The sequence below is a fragment of the Balaenoptera acutorostrata genome, chromosome 2 (genome assembly GCF_949987535.1).
Source record: "Balaenoptera acutorostrata chromosome 2, mBalAcu1.1, whole genome shotgun sequence".
Taxonomy (NCBI): Eukaryota; Metazoa; Chordata; class Mammalia; order Artiodactyla; family Balaenopteridae; genus Balaenoptera; species Balaenoptera acutorostrata.
The window spans coordinates 161,405,494-161,421,382 of NC_080065.1; the positions used below are offsets into that span (position 1 = coordinate 161,405,494).

At 39.9% G+C, this 15,889-nt stretch overlaps 1 protein-coding gene across 1 annotated transcript in view; it reads left to right on the forward strand.

The window, feature by feature from the left end:
- The window catches only part of LOC130707183 (ELKS/Rab6-interacting/CAST family member 1-like), a 112,976-nt gene that overhangs the window by 43,099 nt on the left and 53,988 nt on the right, over positions 1 to 15,889 (forward strand). The window contains 4 exon segments of the mRNA XM_057540404.1: positions 1,867 to 1,920; positions 4,130 to 4,291; positions 8,628 to 8,768; positions 8,771 to 8,797. Coding sequence (XP_057396387.1) covers positions 1,867 to 1,920; positions 4,130 to 4,291; positions 8,628 to 8,768; positions 8,771 to 8,797 — 384 coding nt within the window.

Genomic DNA, 15,889 nt, shown 5'->3' on the forward strand with positions numbered 1-15,889 from the left:
ACCTGTAGACTGTTTAGAAAACTTGTTCAGCAGTCTTACCTTCTTTTTTTTTCTGATTGTAGCCCCTCTGGAGAGAGATTTCCATCGTAGGTAGCCCGGTGGTTGTTGCTCTGGGGGAGGATGCTGTGCAAAGGAGGTTGTCCACACAAATGCTTTCAGTTGTTTTGTGCAGTGCGGACTGTGGCTACTTTGATTCCTCCTTTTTCTTTTTTTTTAAATAAATTTATTTCTTTTTGGCTGTGTTGGGTCTTCGTTGCAGTGCGCGGGCTTCTCATTGCGGTGGCCTTTCTTGTTGCGGAGCACGGGCTCTAGGCACGCGGGCTTCAGTAGTTGTGGCTCATGGGCTCTAGAGTGCAGGCTCACTAGTTGTGGCGCACGGGCTTAGTTGCTCTGCGGCATGTGGGATCTTCCCGGACCAGGGCTCGAACCCGTGTCCCCTGCATCGGCAGGCGGATTCCTAACCACTGCGCCACCAGGAAAGTCCTGTGTTCACAATTATTTTGCTTGCCTTTTGATGGCACAGGGAAGTGTACTGGTTTCAACTGGCAATAGATCTATTTTAAGTTGTGTTAGCCTCCAGCCATTCTGCTAAGAAGCAAGAGACTGAGATTCTGGTGGCCCAGTGGGATCAGGTGGATGTTATGTTGAAATTGCAGATGCAATAGCTGAGATGCTGAGAGTGTGGCATGAGCTTGAGAGGATCATGAAGACCTAGACTGGTCTTTGGGGGAAATGGGAAAGGAGGTGATGGTGGACAATAAAAGAGCCCAGCTGTCTTCAAGGTGACGTAATATTCTTTTCTCTCTCCTCCTCCTCTCCCTCCTCCTTTCTCCCACTTTCTTCCCTCTGCTTCCTTCTCCCTTCTCTAACTTCTTCTTTTCCCTTTAGCAGTGGAGGAGCAGGGTAGAATTACTGGACTGCTGTAGGGTTAGAGTTTTGCTGGGTAGATATGGCAGAATTACTGGGATGCAAGTGAATTGAGGGTGGAGGTGAAGGAGTAGTTGGGATGATGAGTCCAGGAATGTAGCCTGGATAGGAAGGAAGAGAATTCAGAATGGATGGACAGGTTGGGAGAAAATGTAGAAGTTAGGGAGGTGGAGGACTCTGTGAGATACAAGAGCAGCAGTTAATGTGAGTGACGGTGTGTCAGGCCTGGGAGGAGAGGCCTGGGTGATGTGGTCTTGTAAACTGGATAGCTAAAATGGACCGGAGGATGAGGGCGTTGGCTTTACGGATGTCAAGGAATTCGGACATTGAAATCCTAGGATTATGGCAAGAGTGGCATTTGAAGGAGAGATCTATTGTCAGCCGGGTGCTGAAGACTTCTTCAGCGGGCGGGAGTGACGGGGAAGCCCCTAGATGGCAGCCGTGCGGAGGGAGAGTGAAGAGGAGTGTGAGCTTTAAATGGGAGCAGCATGGAGGAACCTGGAGGATGCCCACACTTCTCCCTGCCACTCTGTGATGCTGGTGGATTAGTGAACTTCAATGGAGAGCGTTGGGGGAAATTATATCCTTCGGGAAAGCCTGGGTTTACTTAGAGCAGGGAGACAACTTTTGAAAAAAAGTTGAGCATTTGGGAAATTTAACAAGGAAAAGAGGATTTCAGTGGACTCAGTGGGGTTGGTTGATTAATGATGGGAGACCCAGGGCTGGGGAAGTATAGAGTAGTAAGATGATAAAGAATTTATTTATTTAGTTATTATACGTTCTAGGAGTAAGAAACCTCCTTGGAAAGGGCTGTCCTCAAATAAACCCAGCCTGAGTACTGGTCGGTGCTACAACTAGTCCAACATATCAGGCGTTAATTTTCTGGCCTCATCCCAGAAAGTAGCCTGGCAGGTTCTTTTTCTGCCTCATGGCTTTCAGAGGTGCAGTTATGGTCCCTTTTTAGGTGCAGATTTTATGGTGCATGATTTGATAGTGAGTGTCTGATTTGGTCAAGAGCTGCCTCTCTGTCTGTGTTGGGATTTTCAGATAGTGCATTTGAAGCCGTTTATTTGTTTATTCTTCATGGGCCGGGATAGCTTTAAACGAGTAAATCAAAATCCTGGTTTAGGTTTAGAGTGTCTCTGATTGTGTTAATTTAATATGTTTAATTTTGAACCAAATGTAAGTTTCATTTGAATAGATTTGTAAAAAAATTTTCGTTGTGTTATTTTTAAAGGTAATGCAATGCAAGTCAGAGGAGTACAGCCCTCGCCTCTCCCCCGAACCTAAAAATAGCTAGCTGTAAGTGTCTCATGATAAATCCTTTAACTCTTATCGGCATACTCTCAGATAACAAAGAAAGTCAGTCAAGACAGGCTTGAGGTAAAGTGAAAAGAGGAAGTCAGACTCAAAATTTCTTCCTAAAGGAATGGTTTCTCTAAAATTCCAAATAAAATAAAGCTATACTGAATTTATGCTCTTTAAGGTCTTTACTTCTTAGGTGAATAAGCATATGCAACTATAGATGTAAAAGTATCTATTCTTTGTAGGAGTTTTTCTGTAATTGATGATATCTAAAGTAATCTGGGGATAAACTGGATACTGTGACAGACAAAACCAAGAAAATGAGTATAGACGGATGTTGTACTAGGAGGTGATATTCGTGGTGATGCTGATTTACAAGGACAGTGACGTTTCTTTTTAGAAATCATTATGAGATATTTGAAATGCATGGTGAAGTATAGCGAATAAGTAAGATTACTAATGCAGTAAGTAGCCTCCTCTTATCTGCAGGGCATAGGTTCCACGACCCTCAGTGGATGCCTGAAACCACAGATGGTACCAAAGCCTATATATACTATGTTTTTTCCTATACATACCTATGATTAATTTTATAAATTAGGCACAATGTGTAAGGGATTAGCAACAGTAATTAATAGTAAAATAGAACAGTTATAACAGCATGCTGTAATGGAAGTTATGTGAATAGGTCTCATTCTCTCTCTCTCTCTCTCAGTATCTTACTGCACAAATCTAATGCCTTCTTCATCTAAACTAAGCACTTGTCATGCACTGTAGCCGTAACTTTTGCAGTTTGAGGTGCAACAGCAAAACTGGCACGAATTTCTTTTTCCTTCATCCCAATTTCACTGCTGGAAGATTCGTTCTGACTGTAGATCTTAGCAACCTCAGCATATGATTTTTTCTCTTAGTGAGAACTTCCACCTCTTCACTTAAAAGAAGCACCTTACGGCTTCTCTTTGTCAAATCTGAATTGCCAGCATACTACTCTTGTGCTTTGGGGACGGTATTAAATAAAATACTGTCACGTAAAAATGGTCACTTGAACACAAGCACTGTGATGCCAGGACTGTCCATCTGATAACCGAGATGGCTGCTGTGAGTGCCTAACGGGCGCGGGTACACTGGACAAAGGGATGATTCACGTTCCGGTGGGACAGAATGGGATGGTGTGAGAGTTCATCATGTTGATTGGAACAGCGGTGCACAGTTTAAAACTTCTGAATTGTTTTTTTCTGGAATTTTCCATTTGATATTTTCTGACCACAGTTGACCTCAGGTAACTGAAACCACAGAAAGCAGAACCACGGAAAGTAAAACTGTGGAAAAGGCGGGACCACTGTGTGATAAAGTGTAACTGTTAACGTAATTATTCATCCCTTTGTTTTTCTGCAGTGGGACGTTATCAGATCTTTATTATTGTAGATAACGGTTATACGCATTATTGTGTAAATCTTTGAAACCTTCTTACTCTTTTCCCCACTCCTTTGGGGGCAGAAATAAGCCTTTTAGGGGGGGGTCAAGTAAAACGATAAAATATTATAGCTAGAAAAGGTTTTACTGTTAATATTACAGATGTTTTCACTAGAAGTTTGTTGACCATAAAGTACTTAGAAACTTTAACTAGTTTTCCATTGCTTCTACTTCTTTAGTTAATACTCTCAATTTTAATCAAAAGGGTGCAGAGGAAAGGATAGAGAAAAAATCATACTATAGATCCCAGTCCTCCTCCTCTCCACCATATGGCCATGAAGGATATATTTTAGAAGCAAGGCACCAGTTGCAATATTTCTACATATTTGTTTATCTTTATTAAACTTCACATCTGTAAAGACAGACTTGTGCAACCTCTCTGACTTTTTGCGAATACTTTAATGTCTAAATCTTCCTTTGTCCTCAGGATTCAAAAATTTCCTCTATGGAGCGTGGGCTCCGAGACTTGGAAGAGGAGATTCAGATGCTGAAATCGAACGGGGCTTTGAGTACTGAAGAACGAGAGGAAGAAATGAGGCAAATGGAGGTCTATCGGAGCCATTCTAAATTTATGAAAAACAAGTTCATGGTGTGTGATACCGTAATTTTTAAATGGGGTTTGAAAAATTGATGCATGTTCCTACTTCTTTAGTGATGATGGACCTCACGCTGTTTTATCAGGCTTCAGGGAAGAATACTTGTACCGTAATTCTTTCAGATAGAACTTTCCCAGAATTAAAGTCAGAATTACTGATGTTGTATAGTTATTTCAAATTTCACTTTAAAGAAAATTACTTGTATGAGGCTAAGTGTGTATTATCACAGTTTAACATTTCATGTCTACCAGTACTTCTGAGGCCATTAGTAGGATTACATCCAGATGAGTTTTCCTCACTATAAGAAACATCGCGTTCTCTATGTCTTGTGAACAAATTTAGAAGTCAAATTCAGCCTAAGAGACTGAATCCACCTCTCCTTTTTTTTCCTGAAATGGCTTAAATAAAATCGTGTTTTCCCTTCAAACACAGTTCCCTAAAGGAAAGCCCTTTGCGCTCTCCCTTGGAGAAGACCCATGTGTATCAGGTTTATTGTTTCCCACGTGCACTTGGGGTGTATGTACAGTAGGATAGGCATTGCTGAGAGATATCAGTCTGTATTATAACCTCAGTCACAGTATTCCTTCTTTAGAGCCAAAGGCATTTATTTTGATCCTATGAACTATTTTAGGCAAATTGGAGGATTTAGTTTATTACAGTTATCAGTTTATCAGGTCTGTGGTGTTTTAAAGATCATAATTTCAATTATAAAATATTAGCTAGAAAATAAGTGTTCCTCCCCCTCTCCCTGCCCCCCATATCCCAATTGTGTTAGTTCCCTAATTTCTCAGAAGTGAAAACTGTTCCTTTAATGATACAGTTTCTGGCTTCTTTCTGTGATACCCATACCTGCATATAAGTCAGTAGAATATTCCTCTGTTATTTTAAGAATCTGTTATCAATGACTACGGCCAATTTCATGTAACTTTTAGAACTTAAAAATTCACATATCCAACTTTCTGTTAGTTTTGATTTATCATTCTAACTTGAGAACAAAATAAAATATCATCTCTGCTTCCCATTTGCTGATTAGCACATTTCAGTCCATTACCCTGTGAAAATAGTGAGCCCATCTAGGGTCCTTTGAAGAGGAAATTAGGGGAGCAGATTTGATTGTGTTATATGAGTTATTGTTATTTCCAGTTACTGCTCTGGCTCAAAAGCAGATAATAAGAAGACCTAAGTTGACACATGAGTGAAAAAGAATAACAGTGTCGTGGCAGGTAGAGCAACTGAAGGAGGAGCTAAATTCGAAAGAGGCTCAAGGGGAGGAGCTGAAAAAGAGAGCGGCTGGTCTTCAGGCAGAGGTCTTTGCCGAAAGATTTACCCTTTGCGTGCAGTGATCCCACAGTGGGACCCTGCTGCTCTGGCTCTGGGTGCTCACACTTTCACTCTGTGGTCGGCAGCTTGGCCCGGGACTAGCACTGACCAGCCTGCTCTGCTCTTTAACTGACTCCTGTTCACCGGTTTGACCCACGTGCCACCCTGTGTGCAGCGAGCCCTCATGTGCTCTGGAAGCCCTGTCCCTGGTTTTTTATTGTTGCTTTGTCACTGTGTGGATGGTGCTTCAAAGCTGTTTTTTCTCGACTCCTTTCCTGTTAACCAGAAACTTGTTGATTTATGTGAATGGTCTCTTTCTCTTCTTAGGTACAAAGAATGTGCAGATGTTCTAGGTCCATCACCCAGGGTTTATTTGAGTCTGATTTCTTGAGTGAAGTGCTTTACCTTCATATGTAGACATCATCTTTAAGTCCCCGATAGGTGATTTTGCAACAAATTTTACTTTCTTTGGAACAGATGTATAGAAGTGATTAGCTTATTTAGTTATCTGGTCAGTTAGAAGTAGCGTAAAACTTAAAGTCTCTAAATCTATTCAGTAGCTCAATCATCTGTCTAGAGAACTTGAAATTCCATTTCAAACTGTGATAAAATGATTATAATAAAATAGCTGACACTTGAGAACTTATTATAAGCATTTTATAACCTACTAAGGTAGGTATATTCTCAACCCAATTTATGGATAAGGAAGCTGAGGTAACACAGTGGTGCTCAGGAAGCACAGTTAGTAAGAGGCAGAGTTTGATTTTTACACAAGCCATTTGGTTCCAGAACCTGTGCTGGTAAGCTCTGCACTCCACTGCCCTATACTAGGCTGTGCACGCATTTGTCTCACAAGTGTCAGGAAAAAAACTGCTTCTGAAAATTACGGTAGGATAAGACTGGAATGCAGCATTAAAAGAAAAAAAAAAAAAAACCACTTGTGCTAATTTAGTGTGTTTGCTATTTATGGACCACTTTATAGTATAGATAGAAAAGTGAGATATTTTGTCTAAAAGGGTCCAGTTTGGTTTGTTGTAACCATGTATTGTCTAGAGGAGAAGTTGATCTATAACTTTTTTTTCCTCAGCTAGTATTATTAATTTCTTTTTGTGTCGAACAACAGGCTAAACATTCTCTACATTTTTTTGGTTTAATCTGTACGCAGTACAGTGGCACTGGTTTGCTTTCTCCATCTTACTGATTAGGAAACCACGGCTTAGAGAGGTAGTTACCCAAGAAGACACACTCGTTCGTTCTCACATGGGATTGACTGCAAAAGCCTTATGCTCCTAACTTTTAAGGAAAATTTGTGCTTCTAAACTCTTCTATTTAGGATATTTTCTTCTTTTTCTCAGTCTTTATGGTCAGTATAGCATTATTTGAGGATTATTTAGTAATGCAGATGATGAGGAAACTGAGATTTTATATTTATTTTTGATCACATGGTCTAGAGGTAGCTGGAAATTTGAGTAATCTTTAAGCCATAGTTCTTTAGCTGATGAGGTGAGAACATTTTGAACGTTTCTCCTGACTATTCATTCATACCACCAGTGCGTTTTTAGTGCATTCTGTTTGTTAGGGGTGGGATGTTGGTAAAGGGATGTCATGAAAGATGCTACACCATTACAGTATGTGGCAGCTCCTGGGTACGTATCTGTGTTACAGGATGGAAGTAGCTGCTGTTTACAGCTATCTTCCAGTGATGTCCTTAGCAGCTGCGAGTATTTTGCATACAGTGAGCACACAGAAATGTTTGTTGAATGAATGAATATTCTATTTGTAAGTAGAGATTTCATGCATATGAGAAAAATGCTTGTCTTCCTGATGAAACAGAACAGTAAATTATAAGTTTATTTTTAGTCCTCCTTAAAAGTAATTTTAATTACAGTAAAATTTATTTCATACTTTCTCATGGGAAATTGTTCTCAAAAACTTTGTCCCTTATGCCTAAGATTATTTCAGTCAAAATACTTTAGATACATTCAACTTTTTAAAAAGTATTTTTTGTTTCATCAGTGGTACTGAGATTACTGACTTCTTGTGAAATTTATACTTCCAAGAGTCTATATTTGAGTGCATAGCTACCTTGCTTAGGCAGTAGATACAATGTAAAAACAGATATGATTTCTGTTAACTTGGCTTACATTTAGAATAAAAGAGTAAAAATTCTTAGAAACACGGTAGAAATGTAAAGGAGATGTTTGATGTTAAATGTTTTCTAAGTTAAGATGAGAAAAATTTCTGGGGGAGTGAGTGGCACCTGTTGATGTATGGATTACTCTGTCAGAGTAATTCAAATTTGATTACACATGTAGATTCTTAGAGAATGAGATTTTATGCGTTCTTTATTTAGGTTATATACTTTTATCCATTTAGTTGATATGACATGTTGTAGGTAATATAACTTTGTAGGTGGAATCTTTCTTTTAGGTCAGTACCCCTAACTCCTCAAAATTATATAATTTTTAGAAAGCACATGTTTATAATGCCTTATAACACTAAAGTGGCTTTTTAAGAAGGACTTTATGTACACTTTCATTTGAGAATGAAAAAAAAAATAAAAAAATAAATGTGCAGCTTTTGAGTTTAAATAGCAATAGTAGGAAGTTTCTTTTTTCTTTCTGTATTCCATCTACACTAATCCTGCTGTATGATTTGAAGTTTCTTATGACTTAATAAGATGAAAACTGCTTTAGTCGTGTTCAGATGATTACTGCTGTCTCATAGTCATCTAAGTGAATTGGGATTTTTCTTCTTCCATTCCTTTTCCAATGGATTTCAAAAGTTTAGGGGAGACAATAAATAAAAACTGGAAATTTTGCTATTAGTTGAATAAGCTTTGTTTTTTTGGGGGGGGGTGGTCAGCTAAGATTAGATGGTGCAAAAAGATGAATTGTGTCCTGTCATAAAGTTAATGCTGTATATCTTGACGTGGATCTGTCAAAGATCCAGATCAGAGGTGGTGGTTTTATTTCTTTTTTCCTTACACTGCTTTTTCTTCTTCTCTAGATTGGTCAGGTGAAGCAGGAGCTGTCCAGAAAGGACACAGAACTACTTGCCCTACAGACAAAGCTAGAAACACTCACCAACCAGTTCTCAGACAGCAAGCAGCACATTGAAGTGCTGAAGGAGTCCTTGACTGCTAAGGAGCCTCGAGGGCTGCCATCCTGCAGAACGAGGTAAAAGGAGTTGTGGGATTTGCACGGAGCCCATTCCTTGGCACCTTTTCTTGTGTGTTACCTGTGCACTTCTTGTTGTGTTGAGATATGGGAGCTATGAATAATGTTACGATGGATTCTTTAGCGATGTGGCCAGTTATAGTACTAAACTATAACCATCTTGTTTCTATTGTTCTTGTATCTAACAAATTAAACCGGTGCAGTTAATATATGTTTTTGATACTTCAGACTTTGACTAAGTCTGTGCTTCTAAGTAGACTTTAAACTAATGTTATGAAATGAAACGATAGTTGTAAAAGCATTTGTTTTCACCCGTGGTAAATCTTTCAGTCATGAATGGGAGTGAGCTTGGTCAGCCTGTGTTGGGTTATTAAGTGTCCTTAATTTTTGGTATTATGAATAGCTTTAAGTAGGCAAACTGTGGAATCTAGAAATGTTTGAGATAAATCTTGTTTTGAACTGCAGATTATTAGACATGTGCCTTCATGTCCTGTTTGAAAATAAAGTTAGCATTTTTAGAAATATTAGAAGATTATCTAGTCTGCCAGCCTTGATTAGAGGTAGGAACACACTAAATAATTCCAGGCAGATGAGAATCTATCATATTTGCAATGAGAAGGAATTGATGATGCTATTTGGATTTACTGTCTTAAGGAAAATATTTTCTAAAGATCTCAATGAAATAGAGAATTTAGGTGGGAATAGGTAAGCAGTTCTGCTGTATAGAAGAAAAATAAAGCGTATAGTATGGATTAATTTTTTCTTTTCTTTTAAAGAACAAGATAATAGATAAATAAAGGCATAGTGTAATGAAGAAAGGAATGGGTAGTAAAAAGAAGGCATAAAAACATCTTAGACCCAGAAGTTCAGAATCTTCAAGCGAGGGGGAATGGGAAAATGACCAAAATGTTTCATGTAGTATTTTATTTTTTTACAGTTAGGGATTTTGTTGAAAATGAGAGATTTGGATGATGTATTTATAATTTTCCTTACAACTTATACGTTTTCTATTTTGATCACGTTTCATTTTATCATGATACCTCAGAGGGATATTTTGGGGTAAATAAGGCTCTGGCTCTGGAGTCACAGTTACTGAGTGTGAACTTCAGTTTTACCACTTGCTACCAGGTGCAGGGTCCTGGGCACGTTCATTGTGCCTCGTTTTACACCTGTAAGATGAAGAGGAGTTCCTGCCTCATTAGGTTGTTAGCATTAAACTAATTTATTCACTCCTAGTGCCTGGCACATAGTAAGGTCTTTGTCTGTCAGTTATTGGCATCCTTCTAATTCTTGTAATACTATCAGCTAATGTATGTAAACTGTTAAAACGGTAAGAGAACATTGTTGCTTTTCTTTTCATTGGCATAAATTTTATGTAGAAGGTCTGCTATTTAACATTTTTATCAAGCTAAATTAAGGTTTATTCAGGGAATTGCAAATACAGAATTATCTGGAAAATGTTACCTGCAAATTTATTAATTTGTGGCTTTATTAGAGATTTTCACATCAGTGCCTGGTATGAATGCAGTACTACAAAAGGGTCAGAAGAGGGCGCCAGTGTTTTGGAGCTGAGCCTGTTGCCAAGTGCTGCTGTGATAGTTTTGGATGGAGGTGGCAGGTGTGGGAACCAGGGAACCAGGCAGTTGGTTAATGATAATGCAAACACTTAAAAGCTTGTCACAGTCTAATAGATGACTTCTTCCCCTTGGCAACCCATCCTTCTCTTTGTACCCCCCTCTGAAATAGTGTTCTTATTAGCTAGGTCTCACACAGATGGGCTTGTGATTGGTTTCTTGTACCATAGAGAACAAAGACTGTATTTGTGATCATTCTTGGATGGTTTTTATATTTGTTTTTAGGACTAACTGAGTTTCAGCAATTACCCCTGTAAGTTATTAGGACAACTGCTCAAATATAAGGGTCTCATTCTAAAAGATAACAGTAGAAAAACTAACTTCCTTTTGAACTTGGGGTGATTATATGAATGTTATATGCCTGTTTATCAGGATTTGCTGTTTTTTCTTAAATTACTCTGGTGACACTTGACAAGGCTCACTTTTTCCAAAGCAGCTTTCTCCTGTTGGATCCCATAAAAGACAGTTTGAACCAGCTCTTTGAAAGTTCTCACCTATTTCTATAACTGCTATCTTTTTGTTCCTATAATTGCTCTTTTTAAAAAAAATAATTTTATTTATTTATTTTTGGCTGCATTAGGTCTTCGTTGCTGCGCGCGGGCTTTCTCTAGTTGCAGCGAGCAAGGGCTACTCTTTGTTGTGGTGCACAGGCTTCTCGTTGCGGCGGCTTCTCTTGTTGCAGAGCACAGGCTCTAGGCTTGCAGGCTTCAGTAGTTATGGCTCACGGGCTCAATAGTTGTGGCTCGCAGGCTCTAGAGCACAGGCTCAGTAGTTGTGGCGCACGGGCTTAGTTGCTCCGCGGCATGTGGGATCTTCCCAGACCAGGGCTCGATCCTGTGTCTCCTGCATTGGCAGGAGAATTCTTAACCACTGCGCCACCAGGGAGGTCCCCTATAATTGCTCTTTATCGATCTCATCCTCCTCTCTGAAGCTACCCTAGACTTTCATCCAGCTCTCAAATCACAAAATTAAGCACATATGAAAAAGAACATGGATTCAGGAGTTTTTTGGTTTTTGTTTTTTTGATTTTAAAATTCTTGAAGGAAAAACGGGATGTGGGGAAAGACCTGGTGTTTTTCCTGTTCAGGGTCCATGGAATGAGGTCCTTTTGTGTTGGGCAGTGTACAGTGTATAGTATCTATGGAATTGCTCCAGTTTTATGAACATCTCCTTTAATCGGTTGACCTTCACAGAGGTGGTCTGGATTTAGTAGCACTGTGGTCAAAGCATGGGCTTTGGAGTCAGACCTAGGCTTGAAATAGCCTTCTACATTTATTAGTTATGTGACCTTGGATGAGTTATTTTACCTCTGTAATCCTCTATTTTCTCATCTGTCACTGAGAATAATAATAATACCAACTTCCTAAGGTTAGAATAGATGTTTAATGTGGCTAGAATAGGTTTTTTAAATTATGAAGTTCTCATCTGAATTTGGAGGTGAATATTAAATATCAGTGGGTTTAAAATATCACCACTGGTTTTTTTAGATGATAACTTTGTAGCCCTCTCCCCACCTTTGTACAGATAAACTGTGCAGTGTTGAATGACACATCTCTGCCTGTGGCCTTTTGCAAGTTTCTCTGAGCTCTTCAACCTTTTGTTGGGATGTCAGACAGAACTCAGTGCAGTTGAAATAGCCTTTTAAAAAGGTCTGCTTGTGTACACTCTCAGCCTCATGACCCAACGCCCTTCAGTCATCCTCCTTTCTAGATGGGAACAGTGGGAGATGTGGTGATAGGAACAGTGGGAGATGTGGTGATAGGAAATTATACTTAGTGATCTTCGGCAAGTCACTTAGTTTCGGCTTTGATTTCCTCAGCTTTAAAATTAGGAGTAGTTTAGATTATTTACCTTTTTAAAAGTTTATGGGGACTTCCCTGGTGGCGCAGTGGTTAAGAATCCGCCTGCCAAAGCAGGGGACACGGGTTCGAGCCCTGGTCCAGGAAGATCCCACATGCCGCAGAGCAACTAAGCCCGTGCGCCACAACTACTGAGCCTGCGCTCTAGAGCCCATGAGCCACAGCTACTGAGCCCATGTGCCACAACTACTGAAGCCCACGCGCCTAGAGCCCGTGCTCCGCAACAAGAGAATCCACCACAATGAGAAGCCCGCGTACCGCAACTAAGAGTAGCCCCCGCTTGCCGCAACTAAAAAAAAGCCCACGTGCAACAACAAAGACCCAACACAGGGCTTCCCTGGTGGCGCAGTGGTTGAGAATCTGCCTGCTAATGCAGGGGACACGGGTTCGAGCCCTGGTCTGGGAAGATCCCACATGCCACGGAGCAGCTGGGCCCGTGAGCCACAATTGCTGAGCCTGCGCGTCTGGAGCCTGTGCCCCGCGACGGGAGGGGCCGCGATAGAGAAAGGCCCGCGCACCGCGATGAAGAGCGGTCCCCGCACCGCGATGAAGAGTGGCCCCCGCTTGCCGCAACTGGAGAAAGCCCTCGCACGAACCGAAGACCCAACACAGCCAAAAATAAAAATAAAATAAATAAATAAATAAATAAGAAAATCCTTTAAAAAAAAAAAAAAAGACCCAACACAGCCAAATAAATAAATATATAAATTAAAAAAAAAATTTATGAAATACAGGAAAAATGCAGAAAATAATATAGTAGACAGTACTCAGATTTAACTTACATTTATGTGTGACCACATTAGGTGATCTTTAAAGGTCCTTTAAAAGAAAAGATTAAAACAAAAAAAGCTCATTCTAAACTAAATATTCAGTGAAAGCAGAAACTTTTGTTAGAATCTCAGGTTTTTAGAACTGGTTGGGGCTAGGAATAGGCTAGGAATAAATATTAGGAAGCTGTCATTATGGGGGTAGTGGCTAAAGCCTTAGGGATGAATTGGTTTCTCCAGAGGAAGGTTGTATTGAGTGAGATGTAAAGAGGGGGAAATGACAGCGGATCCAGTGAAGAAAACTGAAAAGGTGTGGTCAGAGAGTTAGAAAGGCAGTGAGTCCTATAATTGCAAAAGAGGAATTATAGGAAACATGCCATTGTTACTGGCATGCAGTTACTAGTGCTAATGTGCTCTTAGGTAGATCTGTTTATTGATGTAAAACAAAAGAAGGTTAAGATGGGTTGAGATAATTAATACTTTTGTGGTCAGAAGTAAAAGGCCAAAACAGCAAGGTAGCCATTTTTCTGTTCATGTCCTTTGGTAGAGAAAGTCTTGTGGAGGAAAAACCTTCTGATTTTGTTGAAGTTGGCATAACCTGTTTGCCACAGACCTTGATGCTTGGCAAGCTGGTTAGATGCTGTTCCTCCAGCTCAGTTGATGTGAGTAAAAAAGGTCTTATTCCTCCTGCCAAGAATGGTGTTAGGGTGATGACTGTGTGTCCTGCTAGTCTGTGAGGGGTTTTCCTGAATATGTTTTTTGTGGTTTGCAAAATACGGACCTCACGCAAAATTATACTCTGAATTTAGTTCACACCAAACCAAAGATCAGTGTAGAATTCAGAGCAATTAATCTAGTAGTAGCAAAGTGGTTTTTGTGGTTATTTTTATCTCAGCTCTCCAGACTAGCCCATTTAAATTCTGCATTGCATGAAAAAGCAGATCAAGAAAAAGTGTACACAGGTGATTTGAATTGAAAAGATCACTTAGTAATTAGACTGTGGGCTTGGGTAGTTTCTGTGGCTAATATTTGTGATATGAAATATTTTTACTATCAAAACCTGCATTTCTCGCTGCAGTGACACCAAAGGTTTGTATGTTTATAACAGGAGTTTTCATTCTTTACCTTTTTCAGTCACCAATTCTTGTGGATCTCATACCTGACATTCCCTCAAATCGGCATGCGGGTATTTATGAGTGGTTAGTGCAGGCCCATTTCCAGGTCACTTAGCAGAGTCAGGGATCTAACGTAAAAGTGCAGCTGGGGCATCTGGGTACTTTTGGTAAAGAAGCAGCAATATGAGGCCTCACAGTTATTATCCTGAGACATTGGTCCCATCAGAATGAGAAACACTTAGAAGTGATGAGGGACGTTTTCCTGCTGTATTCTGATTCCTGACCCACAGATGGAAAGCCTTTCATTTTTCTGAAATTAATGCTGAGAAGAACTGAGAGACAAGGCAGTTCAAGCTTATCTACAGGTTTAAATGTCTGGGCTTTTGACTTCTGCAATAAGAATTTAATAGTGTATTTCAAGGGTATTGGGTAAAATGTTTTTAAGGTGAGTTGCTTTGTTCTTTTGCTTGTGGTTATTGGGATATATAGAATACATATTGGAAGTGGAATATATAGTATACAGAATACAAACTAGAATGTAGGAATGAGGTACAAATGACTTGGCATGAGATTTATTTATTTTTAGATTTCTGGCATGTGTACTTTCTAAGACTTTGACCTCTTTAACTGTGCAGCGGGTCAGAGGGTTCAAGGAGCTCCCTCTTGACTCGCCCTGGCTGATGGATGCCCTGCAGTGGGTTCACTAATAGGAGCCACATCTGATGCTGTCAGATGGGACTAGTAGCCACGTAGGCCGGCTGGAGCTGAGCCTCAACAAACGCCAGGTGGATCAGGGTCAGTGAGTTCTTCTGGCATCTCGACAGCCTGGTCGTTGAATTTCCTATTCACAAGAATCTTCGCTCTGTGGTGACAGTTCTTTTCTCCCTATTGAATAAATATTCAGTCTGTTCTGACATTTCTCTTCTGGACCTTTTTTCCTTCTTTGCATAGTGGAGTGTTTCTGATTTTAATAGGTAGATGAAGGAAAACTGGGGGTAACTTAAGGAATTTTGTCACCTTGCACTTTAGAAAGGACCATTGGAGAACTCAGTGGTGATCATGTATTCCATCTTTGTTCTGCATTGGATTTTAATTCTTTCTCTGAGCTCTCTAGTGCTGAATTCAGGCACCAAAACTGGAAATTTGTAATGTAACATCTTTTGGATTCGCTGGGCTTGGCTTATTGTAGTTCTACTGTTTGTCAGTAAAACACTTTTTTTTTTTTTTTGGTCACTGCTGAGTAATCTTTTCTTTTTCCTCATCTTTGAGGAAAAATTTAAGTAGATTGGCTATCTTTACACATGTCAAGTTTCCATTTCATATACTATTCATGGGAAGAACTCTTTTAGGTCTTCTTCAGTTGCTTTCATTAGCCGTTTGTAATTTTCAGCATACAGAGCCTATACATGTTTTGTTAGATTTAGACCTAGGTATTTAATTTTTTTGGAGTGATTGTAAATGGTCATACATTTTGAAACTTGAAGTTCAGTATTGCATCATATTTATTTTGACCAGTTCACAAAATATCAACATTTTCAAAAGCTAGTGTAGGGACTTCCCTGGTGGCGCAGTGGTTAAGAATCCGCCTGCCAATACAGGGGACACGGGTTCGATCCCTGGTCCAGGAAGATCCTACATGCCGTGGAGCAACAAAGTCTGTGCGCCACAACTGCTGAGCCTGCGCTCTAGAGCTCACGAGCCACAGCTACTGAGCCTG